Below are 18737 nucleotides of genomic sequence, written 5' to 3'. Positions count from 1 at the left end.
CAAATAAAAAATACTATCATATTTTATACATTTTATGGATTATATGTTTAGTATAGAGACTTATTTTACAAATTAATTTATTTAATTTGTTTTCTTAAAAAAATAAAATAAAACAGTAACAAAGTTATTGTTTTTGATTATTAATATTTTTAGGACACAAAACTTGTCACATTTTAAAGAGACATTTTTATGATTAAGACAGAGAATGCAATAAAAAAAATAAAAAAATAAAAACCTTTCCAATTTACTTCAGTTATCAAACTTGGTTCATTTGCTTGGTATCTTTTGTTGAATATCAAGGCTCAGGAGCGTGATATAATAGCAGTGTTTACAACAATGTATAACATTGTTACAAGCATAATTGCAAATTCAACTGCCATATAGCCAAGTGTCCTTAGGTATGTCCTTCAACATAATAGACAATGAAGGATATAAAGATAATCCCTTTATTTAACATTCCCCAGCTTTGCATAACCAACACTGTTATAGAAATATACTTTTTACCTCTGTAATTACCTTGTATCTAAGCTTCTGCAGACTGCCTCCTTATCTCAGATCTTTTGACAGCTTGCATTTCAAGCAATTAGTGCTGATTCTTAAATAATTGCATGTGCATGAGCACAATGATATTTATATGAAACACGTAAACTAACGCCCTCTAGCTGTAAATAACTGTCAAATGGATTCAGATAAGAAGTTGCCTTCAAGGGCTTAGAAATTAGCATATGAGCCTACCTAGGTTTAGCTTTCAACGAGGAATACCAAAAGAACAAAGCAAATTTGATGATAAAAGTAAATTAGAAAGTTGTTTAAAATTACATGCCCTATCTGAATCATGAAAGTTTTATTTGGACTTTACTATCCCTTTAAATTTCATTCTTTGTCACAGTCATGAAAGTTGAATTTCGATTTGCATGCCCCTTTTCTTGCTAGGGCAACATTGGATCAAAATGTTGAGAATATTTATACTGCATCAATATTAAAGACTAATATTACAAAATTGTTTTCCAGAATGCAGAGGCAAGTTATGACTTTAGCAGCAATGATCCGTACCCATATCCCCGATATACAGATGACTGGTTTAACAGGTAACAAAACTTTCTTCTGTTATTTTAAAAATAATGGCAAAGAAAAATAGAACTGCAATGTAAAAAAATACTTAAAATGATGCATTATACTATTTCATTTTGAAAAGGTCACATATAATGGTGTAATATTACCCATTTCTTTATTTTTCATCATGCTGAAACTGCAAAAATATATTTGATATTGTTTTAAGTGATCAGAGAAATAACCTCTCAGACAGTTATGTTCATCTTAAAATTTGACAGAACATTTTCATAACATTGAAACATTATGAATAACAGATGTATTTTTTACTGAGTTTGAATATGATTTCATTGAAAATGCAGTGTATCATTTTTTCGCTTGAATTGTCAGTGAGGAGCAATTAAATTCAAATCCTTCAGAGTTTCAAACAGACCAACACTTCTCCTGTGTTATTTTCTTGGATATAGATAATGTAAAATGTATTTACTGAACTTGATTACCATAATTTTCACAGCCCAATTTGAATGGTTTTACTATGTAAAAGCAATCCAATGACACACTGATTGAAAATCTTTTTATATATTTTTTTATTGAGTAATTGTTCAATACAAATAAAAAGTGTACATGGGGTTACAATGTAAATGTAAATACAGCATATTTGTACTCCACAAAAATCTGTCCTCATTTTGATCCCAAATGAAAACATTGTTGACCACTCTTGAGTCTACTGTGTTAATACAATATCTTATAGTAGGGGATATATAGAAAGAAAGCAAAGAAAAATAAAAAGAATGGGGAATATCAGGGAAAACAATTATTGAACTTGCATATTATAAAGAAGGCTAAATAGGAGCCACAACCTAACAATTAAGTTATCAGTTTGTCAACCAAATAATTAAATATGGTCTGCAAAGGTTTTTGTCATTTGTGGAATAATTAGTGTTGTTACTGCTTGAACTGTAGTATAAAGGCGCTAATAATTAAGTTGTAAGTATAGGGAGGAGACCCAATGAAGAGATGGAGTTGGCTTCTACGAACGTTAGCTTAGGTGCAGGATGTGTGTATGTATAAGTTGTTTCATAGTCTAATCAGTCGATATCAAAGCACCAGGGACTATAAGTTATAAAGAGTTTATGTGGCAATGCTGCTATCTAGCAAGCTAGGGAGAGAATAATCATTGTACTGGAAGCAGAAAATTTCTTTTATATTTAGAGATACGATAACTGTATAATCGGGATATATTATTTATACCTTCTCGCCGCTCCATCCGCTAGCCGCAAGTAAGAGGCTAAAATGCTGTTTGTCATCTTTGTTGGTAATACTGCAAGCTACCTTTTATCCCATAGCCTATATAAGGTATATAGTCTAGGAAACTATTTTACTGTGCAAGCCTTACAGTTTGTTAAGTAATGCAAATGTCCCTAGATCTAAGACTGTATTGTGGTAATTCTGTGGTAAGTTATTACATAAGGATGAATCTTTTCCATATATATTTGCACATACCTATCATCACAAACATTTAACTATTAAATCCAACCAGTGACTAATTGTATCATTAAATGTTGAATTATCATTGTCCATGTGTATGGAAACTATATTTTAACACTCATAATGGTAACGTATGCACTAGCATCAACACACATGCAGGTTTAAAGAGAACACACATAAACAGCAATACAACTTATTATTAAAGGTCCTGTTACTACTGTGAATAACTGTATATTTTACGGGATACCGTGGTGTTAGAGTTCTGGTAGCTTTTTATCCCCAGGACTTTGTTTGCCGGTATGGATCACGTGGATCTTTGGGCATATAGTTAGTAGGATGGTTCTTGAGAAGAAAGGTTTCTTGTCTGTCCACACAATCATCCATGGTTTGTAGATAGTGCTGTGTGGTATGGAAAGTCCCTGACAGGCAACTGCATAGATCGTGGGTGCCATGCGGTGCTACAAGTATGGGAAGTGCTTGATTTTCAGCTGTGGTCCCCCAGGCCCCCCCCTGAACCCCGGCAAGGACAGGGCCAACAAATTGTGTCTCTTCATTCGCTGGAGCCCGCTTAACATACCGGAAAGATCCAGAATCCCTAGTTTTATTAAGCTTGTCGCTTTTGGGTCAGCATGACATGCTTGCGCTCGCAGGGTAAAATGTTTTCTAATGACTCTGCTAGTTTGGGGCCTGTGTTTGGGGAGATCCCCTGAGTGTTGTAAGTGTGAAGCACCTCATTAGCGCATCAAACGGAACTTTCTCCATGAGTTGCTGACAGAGTATGCCAAATTTGTGCCAGTGATCATGGAAATTATCTTGAGAGCGGTAATTTTCAGGCCATCGCCTTAGGTCTTGATCTTCTGAACTGTAGCCCTGATGTCATGAAAACAGCAATCAAGAGTTGTAATATAGCCACCGTTATCTCAGTGACTATTGTTTGTTGAGTTATATATTCAGTTTGGCTGTTAAATGCTCTTAAATCGGCGGATTGAAGAGGATTCTTTTAGAGCTTGAAGTAAATGCGTCCTATCAGGTACGCTGTTCGAACACGCACCCCCCCCACTGATTGAAAATCTTATCTTTTACTGTGGTCTATTAAATGGATGTTACACAGTCTGTTTCTTTGTAATAAAAAATCACTAAGCAGTGGTATATATATATATATATATATATATATATATATATATATATTTTATATGTATTATTCATCTACTTAAATAGATTTGACCTTTTATTTTTATTTTTAAACTTGATTTGTGCAATGTCCATTACTTCCTACAAGGAGACTGTGGTCTCTACATGAAGCGTATATAGCATGATGTCATAAAACTTACCTTATAGAGTTGGTTTAGTTTTAAGTGAATAGGATATATAAACAGGGAGTCAGATTTGCTCTTGCTCAGAACTAGCTAAATAAAACTTAATGTTCCACTCTTATCACATGGGGCTACAGTGAGACATTCTAAGTGCTAATTTTGCAAGATAACAAGTAAGTTGTTTGCTGTTTTTTACACAATCTGTTTATTGCTATATTTACTTTGATTTAACATAGTTGTTTCAACCAAATATCCCTTTAAAATGAGCGTATGCAGTAACTGAATAATAACTGTGCAGCATACTGCATGGTTATGGAAAATGCATTACACTTAAAGGGACATTTAATGTAAAATTATTACCCTTTGAATACATTCCCAATGAGCCATTCTACCTGCTGGAGTGTATTAAAATGTTAAAAATAGCTTATTTACTTTGCCATTTGAAATTATTGCTGACAATTTCAATATTGCAGTAATTTGAAAACATATGTAGATTTTATGAAAAGCATGCCCAAGAATTAAAACATTATGGGCTCCATGTACGAAGCAGCGTAAGCTGCTCCGGAGCCTTTGCGGGGCAGGTTCGCATATGCGAGCCTGCTTCCCGCAATGTAAGAAGCAGCGGTCATTAGACCGCTGCTTCCTACACCCTACGCCACCTCTTAGGTGGCGAAGCAAAATCACCGAGAGCTCGCTCGCTCTCGGTGATTGACAGCCCCTTCAGTCGCGTGATTGGTCGCGCGACTGAAGGGGCGGGCATTACACACTCCACTGAGTGTGTAATGATACATACGGGCAAGCGGATCAATAGATCCGCTGCCCGTGTGTAGCGGAGGCGGGCGGACAGCTTCGCGAGTTAAGAAGCTGTCCGCCCGCCTCTTAGTACATGGAGCCCTATGTTTATTTCAGCACTAAGGGCTCAATTACTAATATTATATATTAATATTTAAATTAATATTTATCGCTCCCGCTCCTTCTTTAACTCCAAAAAACTTAGGCTTTTTGCACGCATATTAAAAGTTGAAACCAAGAAATGTTTGCTTGCACACTAATCAGATGTGTGCTAAAAGCTGAAGTCCGACAGTGTTAACGTATTCCCCCCATAGACTTCAATAGAGCATAAAAGTGGGGGGGGGGGGAACCTAGCACCCTTCCAATCACGCAAACCTGATCACATTTTTTCATGTGCTCTAATATATATATATATATATATATATATATATATATATATATATATTTTTCTGTTGTGAGTGTGTGCACTCTCACCATCTGTTCTCAACCGCCAGGGTGCTGTGAAGTATTGTGACAATTTCAGAAAAGTTAAGCACTCACTGGACTTCAGTCATCTGTGTATTAAACAATTTTATTGGTGACGTTTCGGGACAAAAACAGTCCCTTCCTCTGACAAACAACAACACAAAATGTCAAACTTTTAAAGGTGAATAAAACCCTCCCCTCTTTGAGAAACCAATCAATGTGATCTGCGTGTAGAGTCTGGAGAGCTAAGTCTCCTGATAGGTTAAGGACCAAAGGTCAATTGGATTGATAGGATAAAAAACTGTGATATCTAGTGATATCTATAGTTATCTATAGTTGTCTATACATGTTCAATCACTGGTTGCTGACCCAGCATTCTATTTTTAAGACACTTAACACACTTTAATACACTTTTAAGTTTATAGATGAACACACACTGTTGATGGACAGTTTTTTATCCTATCAATCCAATTGACCTTTGGTCCTTAACCTATCAGGAGACTTAGCTCTCCAGACTCTACACGCAGATCACATTGATTGGTTTCTCAAAGAGGGGAGGGTTTTATTCACCTTTAAAAGTTTGACATTTTGTGTTGTTGTTTGTCAGAGGAAGGGACTGTTTTTGTCCCGAAACGTCACCAATAAAATTGTTTAATACACAGATGACTGAAGTCCAGTGAGTGCTTAACTTTTCTGAAATTGTATATATATATATATATATATATATATATAAATACAATTATATATAGGTATATACAGATATACTATATATATATATATATATATATATATATATATATTTAAAAATGCTTAGAACATATTCCCCTATGTGAAGAAAATTGGAATGTGAAGTTTTTACAGTAAATACACAGTTAAACACTTTGTTAAATATGAATATTGCATACATATGCTTTTAAGTCAGCTACTTTTCACTTATATGTGTATATATGTCTGTAAATACATATATACACATATAAATATAGAAATACATATGTACACACATATAGACATATACAGTGGATATAAAAAGTCTACACACCCCTGTTAAAATGTCAGGTTTCTGTGATGTAAAAAAATGAGACAAAGATAAATCATTTCAGAACTTTTTCCACCTTTAATGTGACCTATAAACTGTACAACTCAATTGAAAAACAAACTGAAATCTTTTAGGTAAAGGGAAATAAAAATAAAAAAAATTAAATAATATGGTTGCATAAGTGTGAACACCCTTTTATAACTGGGGATGTAGCTGTGTTCAGAATTAAGCAATCACATTCACAATCATGTTAAATAGGAGTCAGTACACACCTGTCATTATTTAAAGTGCCTCTGATTAACCCCAAATAAAGTTCAGCTGTTCTAGTAGGTCTTTCCTGACATTTTGTTAGTCGCATCCTACAGCAAAAGCCATGGTCCGCAGAGAGCTTCTAAAGCATCAGAGGGATCTCATTGTTAAAAGGTATCAGTCAGGAGAAGGGTACAAAAGAATTTCCAAGGCATTATATATACCATGGAACACAGTGAAGACAGTCATCCTCAAGTGAAGAAAATATGGTGCAACAGGGACATTACCAAGAACTGGATGTCCCTCCAAAATTGATGAAAAGATGAGAAGAAAACTGGTCTGGGAGGCTGCCAAGAGGCCTACACCAACATTAAAGGAGCTGCAGGAATATCTGGCAAGTACTGGCTGTGTGGTACATGTGACAACAATCGCCCGTATTCTTCATTTGTCTGGGCTATGGGGTAGAGTGGCAAGATGGAAGCCTTTTCTTACAAGAAAAACATCCAAGCCCGGCTAAATTTTGCAAAAACACATCTGAAGTTTCCTAAAAGCATGTTGCAAAAGGTGTTATGGTCTGATGAAACCAAAGTTGAACTTTTTGGCCATAATTCCAAAAGATATGTTTGGCGCAAAAACAACACTGCATATCACCAAAAGAACACCATACCCACAGTGAAGAATGGTGGTGTCAGCATCATGCTTTGGGGCTGTTTTTTTCAGCTGGAACTGGGGTCTTAGTCAAGGTAGAGGGAATAATGAACACTTCCAAATACCAGACAATATTGGCACAAAACCTTCAGGCTTCTGTTAGAAAGCTGAACATGAAGAGGAATTTCATCTTTCAGCATGACAACGACCCAAAGCATACATCCAAATCAACAAAGGAATAGCTTCACCAGAAGAAGATTAAAGTTTTGGGATGGCCCAGCCAGAGCCCAGACCTGAATCCAATTCAAAATCTGTGGGGTGATCTGAAGAGGGCTGTGCACAGGAGATGCCCTCGCATTCTGACAGATTTAGAGTGTTTTTGCAAAGAAGAGTGGGCAAATCTTGCCAAGTCAAGATGTGCCATGATGAAAAACTCGTACCCAAAAAGACTGAGTGCTGTAACAAAATCAAAAGGTGCTTCAATAAAGTATTAGTTTAAGGGTGTTCACACTTATGCAACCATATTATTTTAGTTTTTTATTTTTATTTCCCTTTACCTAAAATATTTCAGTTTGTTTTTCAATTGAGTTGTAAAGTTTATAGCTCACATTAAAGGTGGAAAAAGTTCTGAAATGATTTATCTTTGTCTCATTTTTTTACATCACAGAAACCTGACATTTTAACAGGGGTGTGTAGACTTTTTATATCCACTGTATATATACTCCTAGCGCCACACAAGCTTAGAACCAGGTACTCCAATCGTTATGTTGCGGGGGGTACACCGCTATATCAAATCACTTACTTTTAGTTACTTAAATCCGTATGAGATAAATTAGCCGCTAGAGAAATGAGGCAGGCACTACTCGGGGAGTAAAATATCATGAAATATTTATTCAAAAAACCTCCAAAATAAAGTACTGGAGGCTTTAAAAATAACTCCAACAAGATGCAGACTAACAGACAAACAGAGGGACAGAAGGCCTGATGCGTTTTGCGCCCCCTAGTGGCGCTTAATCATAGGCATAGTTGGAAGAGGCCTGATCAACCTTATATACACATAAAAGTTAACCCCTTCCCCACCAACAATAAAGAATGTAAAACATAAGGTATACTTATACATTTAAGGCAATTAAACTCTGAACAAATGAGCCCAGGGGGAAAGAATAAACTAATAACATCTTAAACCCAAAAAGGAAACAAAAGCAAAATCAATGATACGAGGATAATAATAAAAATTATTATATACACAGAAATAACTAAAAACTTAGAGACATACAAATATCACGTATTTAATATATAATTCTGCAGATAATTCATTACATAAATTTAAACATAAGCAGAATGGTCATTAACCTAATATTTCAGAACATGATATATAGAATGATGGATTTAATAAAGCCAATTTTAACAGACTAAGAAATAAAGGAATATGTATAAATGTAGGCAGAGAACTAGTTATCAATAAAGAAATTAATATCGCATTCCTTATTCATACCATTTGGTATTTTGGTGTGCAATTTTAAAATCCAATAAAGTTCTTTTTTGTCCAGAATTTTGTTTTTATTACCACCTCTTGGGGGGAGTACAGCTCTGTCTATAATTTGCATCGACATATCTGCTATATGGCTAAAATGATAATAATTAAAGTGATTTGTCACAGCTGAATCAACAAAATAATTTTTTACGTCTCTGGTGTGTTCTCCATATCTAGTTCTAGCCTCTCGTGACGTTTTACCTACATACTGACTTTTGCATAAGTTACAAGTAAGTAAATATACCACATATGTGGTCCTACAGTTAGCATAAAAGTCTATGTTATAGGTTTTATCATCAAAGGGAGATTTAAAAGTATTTCCAATTATTATGTTGTCGCAAGTGGTACATTGCCTGCCCCCACATTTGAAATTGCCTTTTTTAGAAAGCCAACATTGACTACCTTGGTCATCTTTTGATGTAATTGTGCTAGGGGATAATGATCTAGCTAAAGTTTTAGGCTTTCTAGAGACGAATCTACATTTATCAACAAGTGGTTTAAGGACAGGGTCACCCGTTAACAAATGAAGATGTTTTTTAAGGATCTGCACTATACTAGTAAATTGTGATGTATACTCTGTGGAAAAAACAACAGACTCTTCTGATATATTTGTTCCTGACTTCTTCGCCCCACCAGGCCTATAGTTTTGTGTTTTTACATATTGTCTACATTTTTCCAAAAGGGACGGATCATATCCTCTCTTAACAAGCCTGTCTTTAAGTTCTAATGACTGTTCCTCAAAGATGTCATCAGACTTCGTATTCCTACGAAGTCTGATGAATTGGCCCTTAGGTGTTGTGGAGACCAGATTTTTTTGCTGTATATTGTATATATAACACCCCAAAATAAAAAACCTAATGTAAAAAAAATAAAATAAGTAAAGATAGGATTTTTTTTTTGTGGTAATTTTTATTAATTTTTAAAGTTAATCTTTTTTATTGTATGTAATTGTAGTTAATTTGGGTTAATTTAGGGGGTGTTAGGTTAGGGGACTTAGTGATTTGAGCGAAAGCTGCGGGGAGCAGGAACGGGGGCCGCCCAAACATCCAACGTAGAGGGTCCTCTTCATGCGATCATCCACTGCACACTGAAGATTGAATGCAAGGTACCCCTTTTATATTGTTCAAATCAGCCAATAGGATTTAAGTAGCTCTCATCCTATTGGCTGATTTGAAATTCTCATCCAATATGAATGCAAGGTAAACCAATATAAAACGGGTACCTTGCATTCAATCTTCAGTGTGCGGCGGACAATTGCATGAAGAGGACCCTCCACATAGGATGTCTGCGCGACCGCAGTTCCTGCTCCACTCCGCCTCCGCGCCACCGGGATGAAGATGGAAGTTGGTGCCGCCCTGGAAGAAGATCTTCGTCGCCTGGATGAAGGGCTTTTTTATTTTTTTAAAGGCAGCAAAAGAGCTGATTGCCCTTTTAAGGGCAATGCCCATACAAATGCCCCTTTAGGGGCAATGGGTAGATTAGATTTTTTGAGAGTTAGGTCTTTCTTATTTTGGGCATTTGGGTGGGTGGGGGGTTTACTGTAAGGGGTTAATTTGTATTTTTTTATGTAAAAGAGCTGATTTCAGGGCAATGCCCTACAAAAAGGCCCTTTTAAGGGCTTTTGGTAGTTTAGTGTTAGACTAGGGGTGTTTTTATTTTGGGGTGGTGGTTTTGTTTTTATAGGGGTATTAGATTAGGTTTCCATTTTTTTATTTTGGATAATTTCATTTTTTATTTTTTTGTAATCTTAGATTTTTCTATTTTTTGTAATATTAGATTTTTTTATTTTAATTAATCTTTTTTTTATGTAAACAGTTTTTTTATGTAAAGATTTTTTTTGGTAATTTTTTTTTTTTTTTAAAGTTAGTCTTTATTATTGTATGTTATTGTTGTTAATTGGAGTTAATTTAGAGGGTCTTAGGTTAGTGGATTTAGGGATTAGATTAATACTTTGCATTGTGGGGGGATGGTGGTTTTGGGGTTAAAAGATTAATTAGGGGTGCGGAGCCAGCAGCCAAACAGGGAAGACGTGTCTGAGAGAGCTCCTGCTGCAATTTATTTAATATAACAGTGAATTGGGATTAATCCTCTGTAATTTTCCCCAAAAACTAGCCTAGCACCTGCAGGATACTTTCTACATTACTAGTAGAACCCAGCGATCTATCACTGTAGCAGACTCCTCGCTTGATCACCTTCACCAGCTTGGAAACGCCCAGGCTTTTGCGGCCTACAAAAGTCATGGCACCAAAGGAAGGGGAAACCTTGTCAGATATATACACAGCTTTGCAGGACTTAAGTATACAAATGCCGGTTGGGTTTGCTGACCTATCAATCCACCTAAGATTTATTGTGACACAGTATGAGTCCATAGAGCAGGATAAGCTGAAAAATGTCACTCCACCAACTTACAAAGAACGATCCTTTCTACAAAGGGAACAGCTCAGGGGTTCTATACTAGACCTTACTGGATCACCGGGTATCTCTAACGGACATATCCTGACCTGCAATAGCCCGGTTCTGGGAGATGCGGCTAGTCCCTCAGAACAGAACTCCATATACTTGTTTGCACAGAGGGAGCTCCTTGTAAATGCCAGACATGCGAACATACCTTCTGAAATTTGGAGCCAGAAAAAATCTTTGCCGCCAGACTGCAGCAATGCAACAGGCGATCCTACACTTAATCTTTACCACAACTGATATACAGTGGCACCACTACGGCAGCCTTTTCAATAATTGCCGTGCGTTGCTAACATATAGTTAATGTTTCTATATTTATGATGGCAGAAAAGGTGGTGCTGTGCAGTTAAATAATTTATTCAACCAACAGAGAGGAAGAGACCCCTCTAAAAGACTGCACATATAGCACTCTGTGCCTGGACTTATGATTGAGAAATTGGGAATTTTAAAATGTAACTTTTATTGAATTTTATTAAAATACAACACTCAATTAAAAACAACCGTATAGTGGTAAGCCACTTCCTTTATCCTTTGTAAGCCTTTGATGTGTAAAGGGTGCTTAGAAGGAAGTTGTTTAGGTGGGGAGTTATAAATGAGACCTCTTGATTCAGTAATATTCCTGATAACCAAAAGTAAATCTTTCTGTATCAAATACACATAAGTTTGGCTATTACAATAAATTGTTGGTTTCTACTTGTTGAATTGAGGTAACTGTAAATGATATTCAAAGACCTCAGATATATATCTACAAAGTGTAGTTGTAAAATACCATCTGAATAGTAAGTATCACTTCTATTCAATTGTATTGTAGAATATAATTGGTGTAGATATTCAGAATAGATGTAGTTTCTTAAAGCAGAGTATTGATCTATATTGTTCTAGATATATCTTAAAGTATACAAAATGCTAATATGCATCTGCTCAGATTGCCTTAATTCCCCAATTTTGTGGGTATATTATCACCATAAGTTGTTATAAGTTCTCTGGGGGTTTATATGCAGAGTAAGTAAAGCCGTATACTTTAGATTTATTTATACTAGCTAGTCATATATCTATTATTCATTGCTAGACTAGTATAATTATTGAGATACTGACTGGAAGGTATTTTTTAATAATGTGTACTTCTGAGTAGCTTAGTACATTTCTTACAAAAAATGAATAGAGCTCCCATTAGCTATATAGGGGGTTATAGAGCTAATGGGAGCTCTATTCATTTTTTAAAAAACTATACCTATAGTGGTTAGCCTGTTTAGGCGGGAAAATAATAGTTATTACGCTTACAGCCTAAATATATGACAGTCACTATCAGGACTGTTTACTCTAGTGATAACTTTAGACCCAAAAACTACTTGGAATCAATAGAAGGTTACTCGTAATCCAAATATTCAGCTAACTGTTTTCAAAAGACAATATTACAGTGGGGGAACGTAGTTATACATAGAGCCAGATAACCATAGTGTACTGGTTTATTTTCGAACGTTACTCGCAATCTAAATATTCAGTTAGCTGCCTTTAAAGGATAATATTATAGTGGGGGAACGTAGTTATACATAGAGCCAGATAACTATAGTGTACTGGTTTATTACCGAACGTTTGCCACTACACAAAAGACCTCTCAGTCTGTACCTTAACAGCACCATAGTTACAATAGCTTAAGGAGTATATTTACCTAATCTGCCAAAATCAGCACACTTTTGGTTAATATTAAAAGAAAATAAGTATCCGGTGCTAAAAATGATGTACACAAAGCACAATACTACATTTCTATTCTGACACTGGATCATACGAAAAGATCAAACTAGTGTATGAGTAAGACAAGACACAATAAATATTGCAGTAAGAAGGGCAAACATAAGACAATATCGCTAATAGTGGCATTATTCTGCAGCCACATATTGACAATATAAGTTTGTCCCCCTATCCCTGTAAAACAAATGGCCAATTGTAACAGATGATGTAGTTCATTAATTAAAACGCTATAAATATTCAGCACATTGTATACTGGCTAAGACATATGATGTAAGAAATGTACTAAGCTACTCAGAAGTACACATTATTAAAAAATACCTTCCAGTCAGTATCTCAATAATTATACTAGTCTAGCAATGAATAATAGATATATGACTAGCTAGTATAAATAAATCTAAAGTATACGGCTTTACTTACTCTGCATATAAACCCCCAGAGAACTTATAACAACTTATGGTGATAATATACCCACAAAATTGGGGAATTAAGGCAATCTGAGCAGATGCATATTAGCATTTTGTATACTTTAAGATATATCTAGAACAATATAGATCAATACTCTGCTTTAAGAAACTACATCTATTCTGAATATCTACACCAATTATATTCTACAATACAATTGAATAGAAGTGATACTTACTATTCAGATGGTATTTTACAACTACACTTTGTAGATATATATCTGAGGTCTTTGAATATCATTTACAGTTACCTCAATTCAACAAGTAGAAACCAACAATTTATTGTAATAGCCAAACTTATGTGTATTTGATACAGAAAGATTTACTTTTGGTTATCAGGAATATTACTGAATCAAGAGGTCTCATTTATAACTCCCCACCTAAACAACTTCCTTCTAAGCACCCTTTACACATCAAAGGCTTACAAAGGATAAAGGAAGTGGCTTACCACTATACGGTTGTTTTTAATTGAGTGTTGTATTTTAATAAAATTCAATAAAAGTTACATTTTAAAATTCCCAATTTCTCAATCATAAGTCCAGGCACAGGATCCTACACTTAAGCCTGTGAGAGAAACCCTCACTGAGTCATTTAGTGCAATGGAGGCCTCGCAGAGGTACAGCCACATAATATATCTCACATTACCTACTTTAGGCAATTGCGGACTGACTGATTACCCTCCCCTACAAAATGGTGAACCAACTACCTATCTCTCTATGCCAGGGTCGGATGCACAAAGTGGGATACTATTTGAGTCTTACAAGAGAGACACTATATTTCATACTGATGTACTGAAGGACCCTTTTGATCCGGGTGGCTAACGCTAATACTCACTATAGGAAAGATGTAGCTCTCTGTGCACAAAATATGTTGGTTGATAAAGATCAATTATTACATTACTGTTTCTTCAATAACTAGAATAATCTCTATTTCAGCTATTTCTACTATTAATGTTTATGTAGCAATTTTAAGCCTTTGGAGGTTTGTTATATACTTTAAAGTGTCATAGGTTGTAGTGGGAGCAGCTTGATGCCTTACTGAAGGGCCAGATTATAACACCACTAATAATATTTATGGGATTTTGCTGTACATATTGTTACATGTCCCTGCAAGCTCACACATTTCTATAATTGTCTAAAAAGGGATAATACATTACACTATATTGTTGTATCTATGTTCTAATATTAGAAATTAAGTTGGTTCATTAGTTGGTTCTCTAGTGGAACATGAGCCCTAACAATATCTCTGCATCCTTATATGTTGTTACTCCCGATCTCATGTTACTTCACAATTTGAAACCATCCACTTATATTTTTTTAAAACTGATTTGCCTCCTATAACTTCATGTGATGCTCTAACCGCCTTTGGAAATGTTCTTTATGATAAGCGTGTCTTTATGCTAGTAGACCCCACACTCTAACCCTAATATCAATCAGTTGCATTACTGTTGCTATTAAATTTATGACATATATCATTATTGATATGACTGATAAAACTATTAGGCGTTATATAAACTTCTCTGCTATATACATACTTTCTACCATTAAGTGGTTCATATGTACTCATAGCTCTATGTATAATTAATATTATTGCCCGCGGCCGAGGCAATAAGGTATTTTGCTATTTTTTATATTTGGTGTAAATTACATACTCTGGGTCTCTTAATCAAGAGATATACATTACATCTTTATTTGGGAGTCCTGCTGGCTATGTTAGTGATTGTGCAGTCAATTTGGGAGTTAACACACTTTATGGACCATATTCTCCTAAGGAAAGCCTATTATTTATACCCTAAAGCAGAAGCTCTCATTGTAAAATATATGTTCCATTAGAACCCTTACTCTCCCCTTTCTGATCCTGATTTGGTACTGCTTCTGAGGCACAAATAAGAATTAAGAGGTTACACTAGCTCACCTATAGCTTAAGAACAATTATGTCTAAGTGTTATGTCTCCTAGAGCTATGAGGCTTTTCACATCGATTAGTGGCCTATTATATCATTATCACTTTAAATCTGTACATAATGAGGTTTTGCTCTAATTTGAACCCTTCCTCCCCCCCCCCCCCATTTCAATGTCAAGCAGTGTTTACCCGCTGTTATATTCTATAAGTTTTTACACTACAATCATATGCTAGGGCCCACAACTGGACCCACCCTGATATATATTTTAACATACCTATATCATTGCTATTTATTATTTTAAATCTCCTTCCTTTGATATCTTAGTTTATTTGAGGTACACATTCGGAGTATTTATAATAGAAAATTGAGGTTTCATTTACTTATGTTCATCACGTTTGCAGATATGTATGCATCCCAGTGTACTTCTAATCTATTTAGTGTGGTCTGTTTAAGATGTCTATATGTGTACCCTAATGTTACTGTGATTGAACATATTCTTTGTATTGCTTTTGCTACAAATCTCAAAAAAAAAAAAGATTAATTAGATAGATTGCGTTGTGGGGGGTTGGCGGATCAGGGGCTAATGGTTTTAATAGGTAGTTTGCATTTTGGGGGTTGATGGATTGGGGTAAATAGTGTTAATAGGTAGATTGCATTGTGGGGGGTTGGTGGATTAGAGGTTAATAGTGTTAATTGGTAGTTTCCCTTGTGAAGGATGGCAGTTTAGGGGTTAATAGTGTTGATAGGTACTTTGTGTTGTGGGGGGATGGCAGATTAGGGGTTAATATTATTATTATCGGTTATTTGTAGAGCGCCAACAGATTCCGCAGCACTAAATACATTTATTAGGTAGTTTGCGATGTGGGGGAATGGCGGATTAGGGGTTAATACATTTATTAGGTAGTTTGCAATGTGGGGGTTGGCGGATTAGGGGTTAATAGTTTAAATAGGTAGACTGCTTTGTGGGGGATGGCAGTTTAGAGGTTAATACATTTTATTATTAGTTGCGGTGTGGGGGGATGGCAGATATAGGGGTTTTGACGCGTCGGTTTAATATTTGGGAGGTGGGTTAGACTTATACGGGCAATTAAACAACACCTAATGTGCGAGGTGAATTTATGGGCGGAATTTCAGCAGTTGTGCTGAAACCGACGCCATATATGTAATCTAGCCCCTTGTTTATTAACATTTTAATTAAAATACATACCTAATTATATATATATATATATATATATACGTTTATGTGAACTTTGTTTTAGGCAAGTATTATTTTTTAGCTATTTCTGTTTAGGTAAGTTTTTCTAAACCAAAAATACTCTTTTTAAAGACTTTAGACTTCACCATCACTATCAGAAATCAACTTAAAGGGACAGGAATCCCGAAATTTGAATTTCATGATTCTGCTACAACACCTAAAAAAACTTTCCAGTATATTTCTATTATCATAACTGCTTAATTTTTTTTTGTATTCTTTACTGAAGGAACAGCAAAGTGCTACTGGGAACTAGCTGAACACATCAGATGAGTCAATGACAAGAAGCAAATATATGCTGTTACAAATCAGCAGCTAGCTCCCTGTAGTGCATTGCTGCTCCTGCAGGGCCGGATTGGGCCGCCGGGATACCAGGAAAATTCCCGGTGGGCCAAAGGGCCCGGCAGAGGCTGGGGCCGGGCAGCTGCGACAGTGTAGCAACTCATTCAGGCATAGGTATTTGCCAAATTCACATCACTGTCTATATGTCCCACTGAGAGTGCTGTCTGTCCCGCATTGCCTCAAGGGACAAGGGCGCACCGCTGCAGTGTGAAGTTTTTAAAAAAAAATCCGACTTCCTATTGGTTCCTGCTTATTGCTTATATCACTGGCATTTTCACCCATTCACATTCCTGCAGTTTGTTTGCACGGGATTTGGTGCACTTGATCATGTGGCCGCTCTGCTAAGTATGTATGCGGCTAGCTTTGGAACTCTCTCTACTCTTAGGTGGGTGCTAACTTAAGTTCTGTCCGGGTAGTGGTAGCGGTGTGGCTCATTCATAAATTACTTTTTACTGCACCCGGTCCTCCTTGTGACTGACTTTCCCTGTAGTGTCAGTGTGTAACCCAGCTTGCTCAGTCTCTCCATGATTAGAAGCGCCGAGGGCAGCAACAGCTGTCAGGGAAACAACCACAATATTCAATTATAGCATATGATCAGGAGGTGCCAAGGAGGGTCCATGGGGCATGAGAAGTTATGTTCTGCTTAACTGCTCTGGGAGGAGGGTAGCTGCAATAAATAGCAGTGACAAAGAAAATGAATGTGTGCACTGTGGATTCCAGTGTTGTCTCCTGTGGGCAGAACCTCAGTCTCCTGCTGGAGGCTCAGCTCTTGTTCTCATTTATTTTACTGGGAGACTTATCTCTGACCATTCTAAAGCAGTTTGAACAAACAGTACTTTCTCCAACATAGGTGTGTCCGGTCCACGGCGTCATCCTTACTTGTGGGATATTCTCTTCCCCAACAGGAAATGGCAAAGAGCCCAGCAAAGCTGGTCACATGATCCCTCCTAGGCTCCGCCTACCCCAGTCATTCTCTTTGCCGTTGCACAGGCAACATCTCCACGGAGATGGTTAAGAGTTTTTTGGTGTTTAAATTTAAATTAGAACATCTCCGCGCTCTGCTTAAGGAGGTATTATCTACTCTGGATGATTGTGACAATTTGGTCATTCCAGAGAAATTATGTAAGATGGACAAGTTCCTAGAGGTCCCGGTGCCCCCCGATGCTTTTCCTATACCCAAGCGGGTGGCGGACATTGTAAATAAGGAATGGGAAAGGCCAGGCATACCTTTTGTTCCTCCCCCTATATTTAAGAAATTATTTCCTATGGTCGACCCCAGAAAGGACTTATGGCAGACAGTCCCCAAGGTCGAGGGGGCGGTTTCTACTCTAAACAAGCGCACTACTATCCCTATAGAAGATAGTTGTGCTTTCAAAGATCCTATGGATAAAAATTAGAGGGTTTGCTTAAAAAGATGTTTGTTCAGCAAGGTTACCTTCTACAACCAATTTCATGCATTGTTCCTGTCACTACAGCAGCGTGTTTCTGGTTCGAAGAACTAGAAAAGTCGCTCAATAAAGAATCTTCGTATGAGGAGGTTATGGACAGAGTTCAGGCACTTAAATTGGCTAACTCTTTTATTTTAGATGCCGCTTTGCAAATAGCTAGATTAGCGGCGAAGAATTCAGGGTTTGCTGTCGTGGCGCGCAGAGCGCTTTGGCTAAAGTCTTGGTCAGCGGATGTGTCTTCCAAGACAAAATTGCTTAACATCCCTTTCAAGGGTAAAATTCTGTTTGGCCCTGACTTGAAAGAGATTATTTCAGACATCACTGGGGGAAAGGGCCACGCCCTTCCTCAGGATAGGTCTTTTAAGGCTAAAAATAAACCAAATTTTCGTCCCTTTCGCAGAAACGGACCAGCCTCAAATTCTACACCCTCTAAGCAAGAGGGTAATACTTCTCAAACCAAGCCGGCCTGGAGACCAATGCAAGGCTGGAACAAGGGTAAGCAGGCCAAGAAACCTGCCACTGCTACCAAAACAGCATGAACTGTTGGCCCC

General features: G+C 36.6%; 1 protein-coding gene across 1 annotated transcript in view; it reads left to right on the top strand.

Annotated features, from left to right (window-relative positions):
* PCSK2 (proprotein convertase subtilisin/kexin type 2) overlaps window positions 1–18737 on the top strand; it is a 454748-nt gene that overhangs the window by 302601 nt on the left and 133410 nt on the right. The window contains exon 6 of the mRNA XM_053712119.1: window positions 1012–1088. Coding sequence (XP_053568094.1) covers window positions 1012–1088 — 77 coding nt within the window. The remainder of the gene's footprint in view (window positions 1–1011; window positions 1089–18737) is intronic.

This window comes from Bombina bombina, chromosome 4 (genome assembly GCF_027579735.1).
Source record: "Bombina bombina isolate aBomBom1 chromosome 4, aBomBom1.pri, whole genome shotgun sequence".
NCBI classification, from domain to species: domain Eukaryota; kingdom Metazoa; phylum Chordata; class Amphibia; order Anura; family Bombinatoridae; genus Bombina; species Bombina bombina.
The sequence above is the reverse complement of the archived record's forward strand: the minus strand, read 5'-3'. Positions and strand labels throughout refer to the sequence as shown.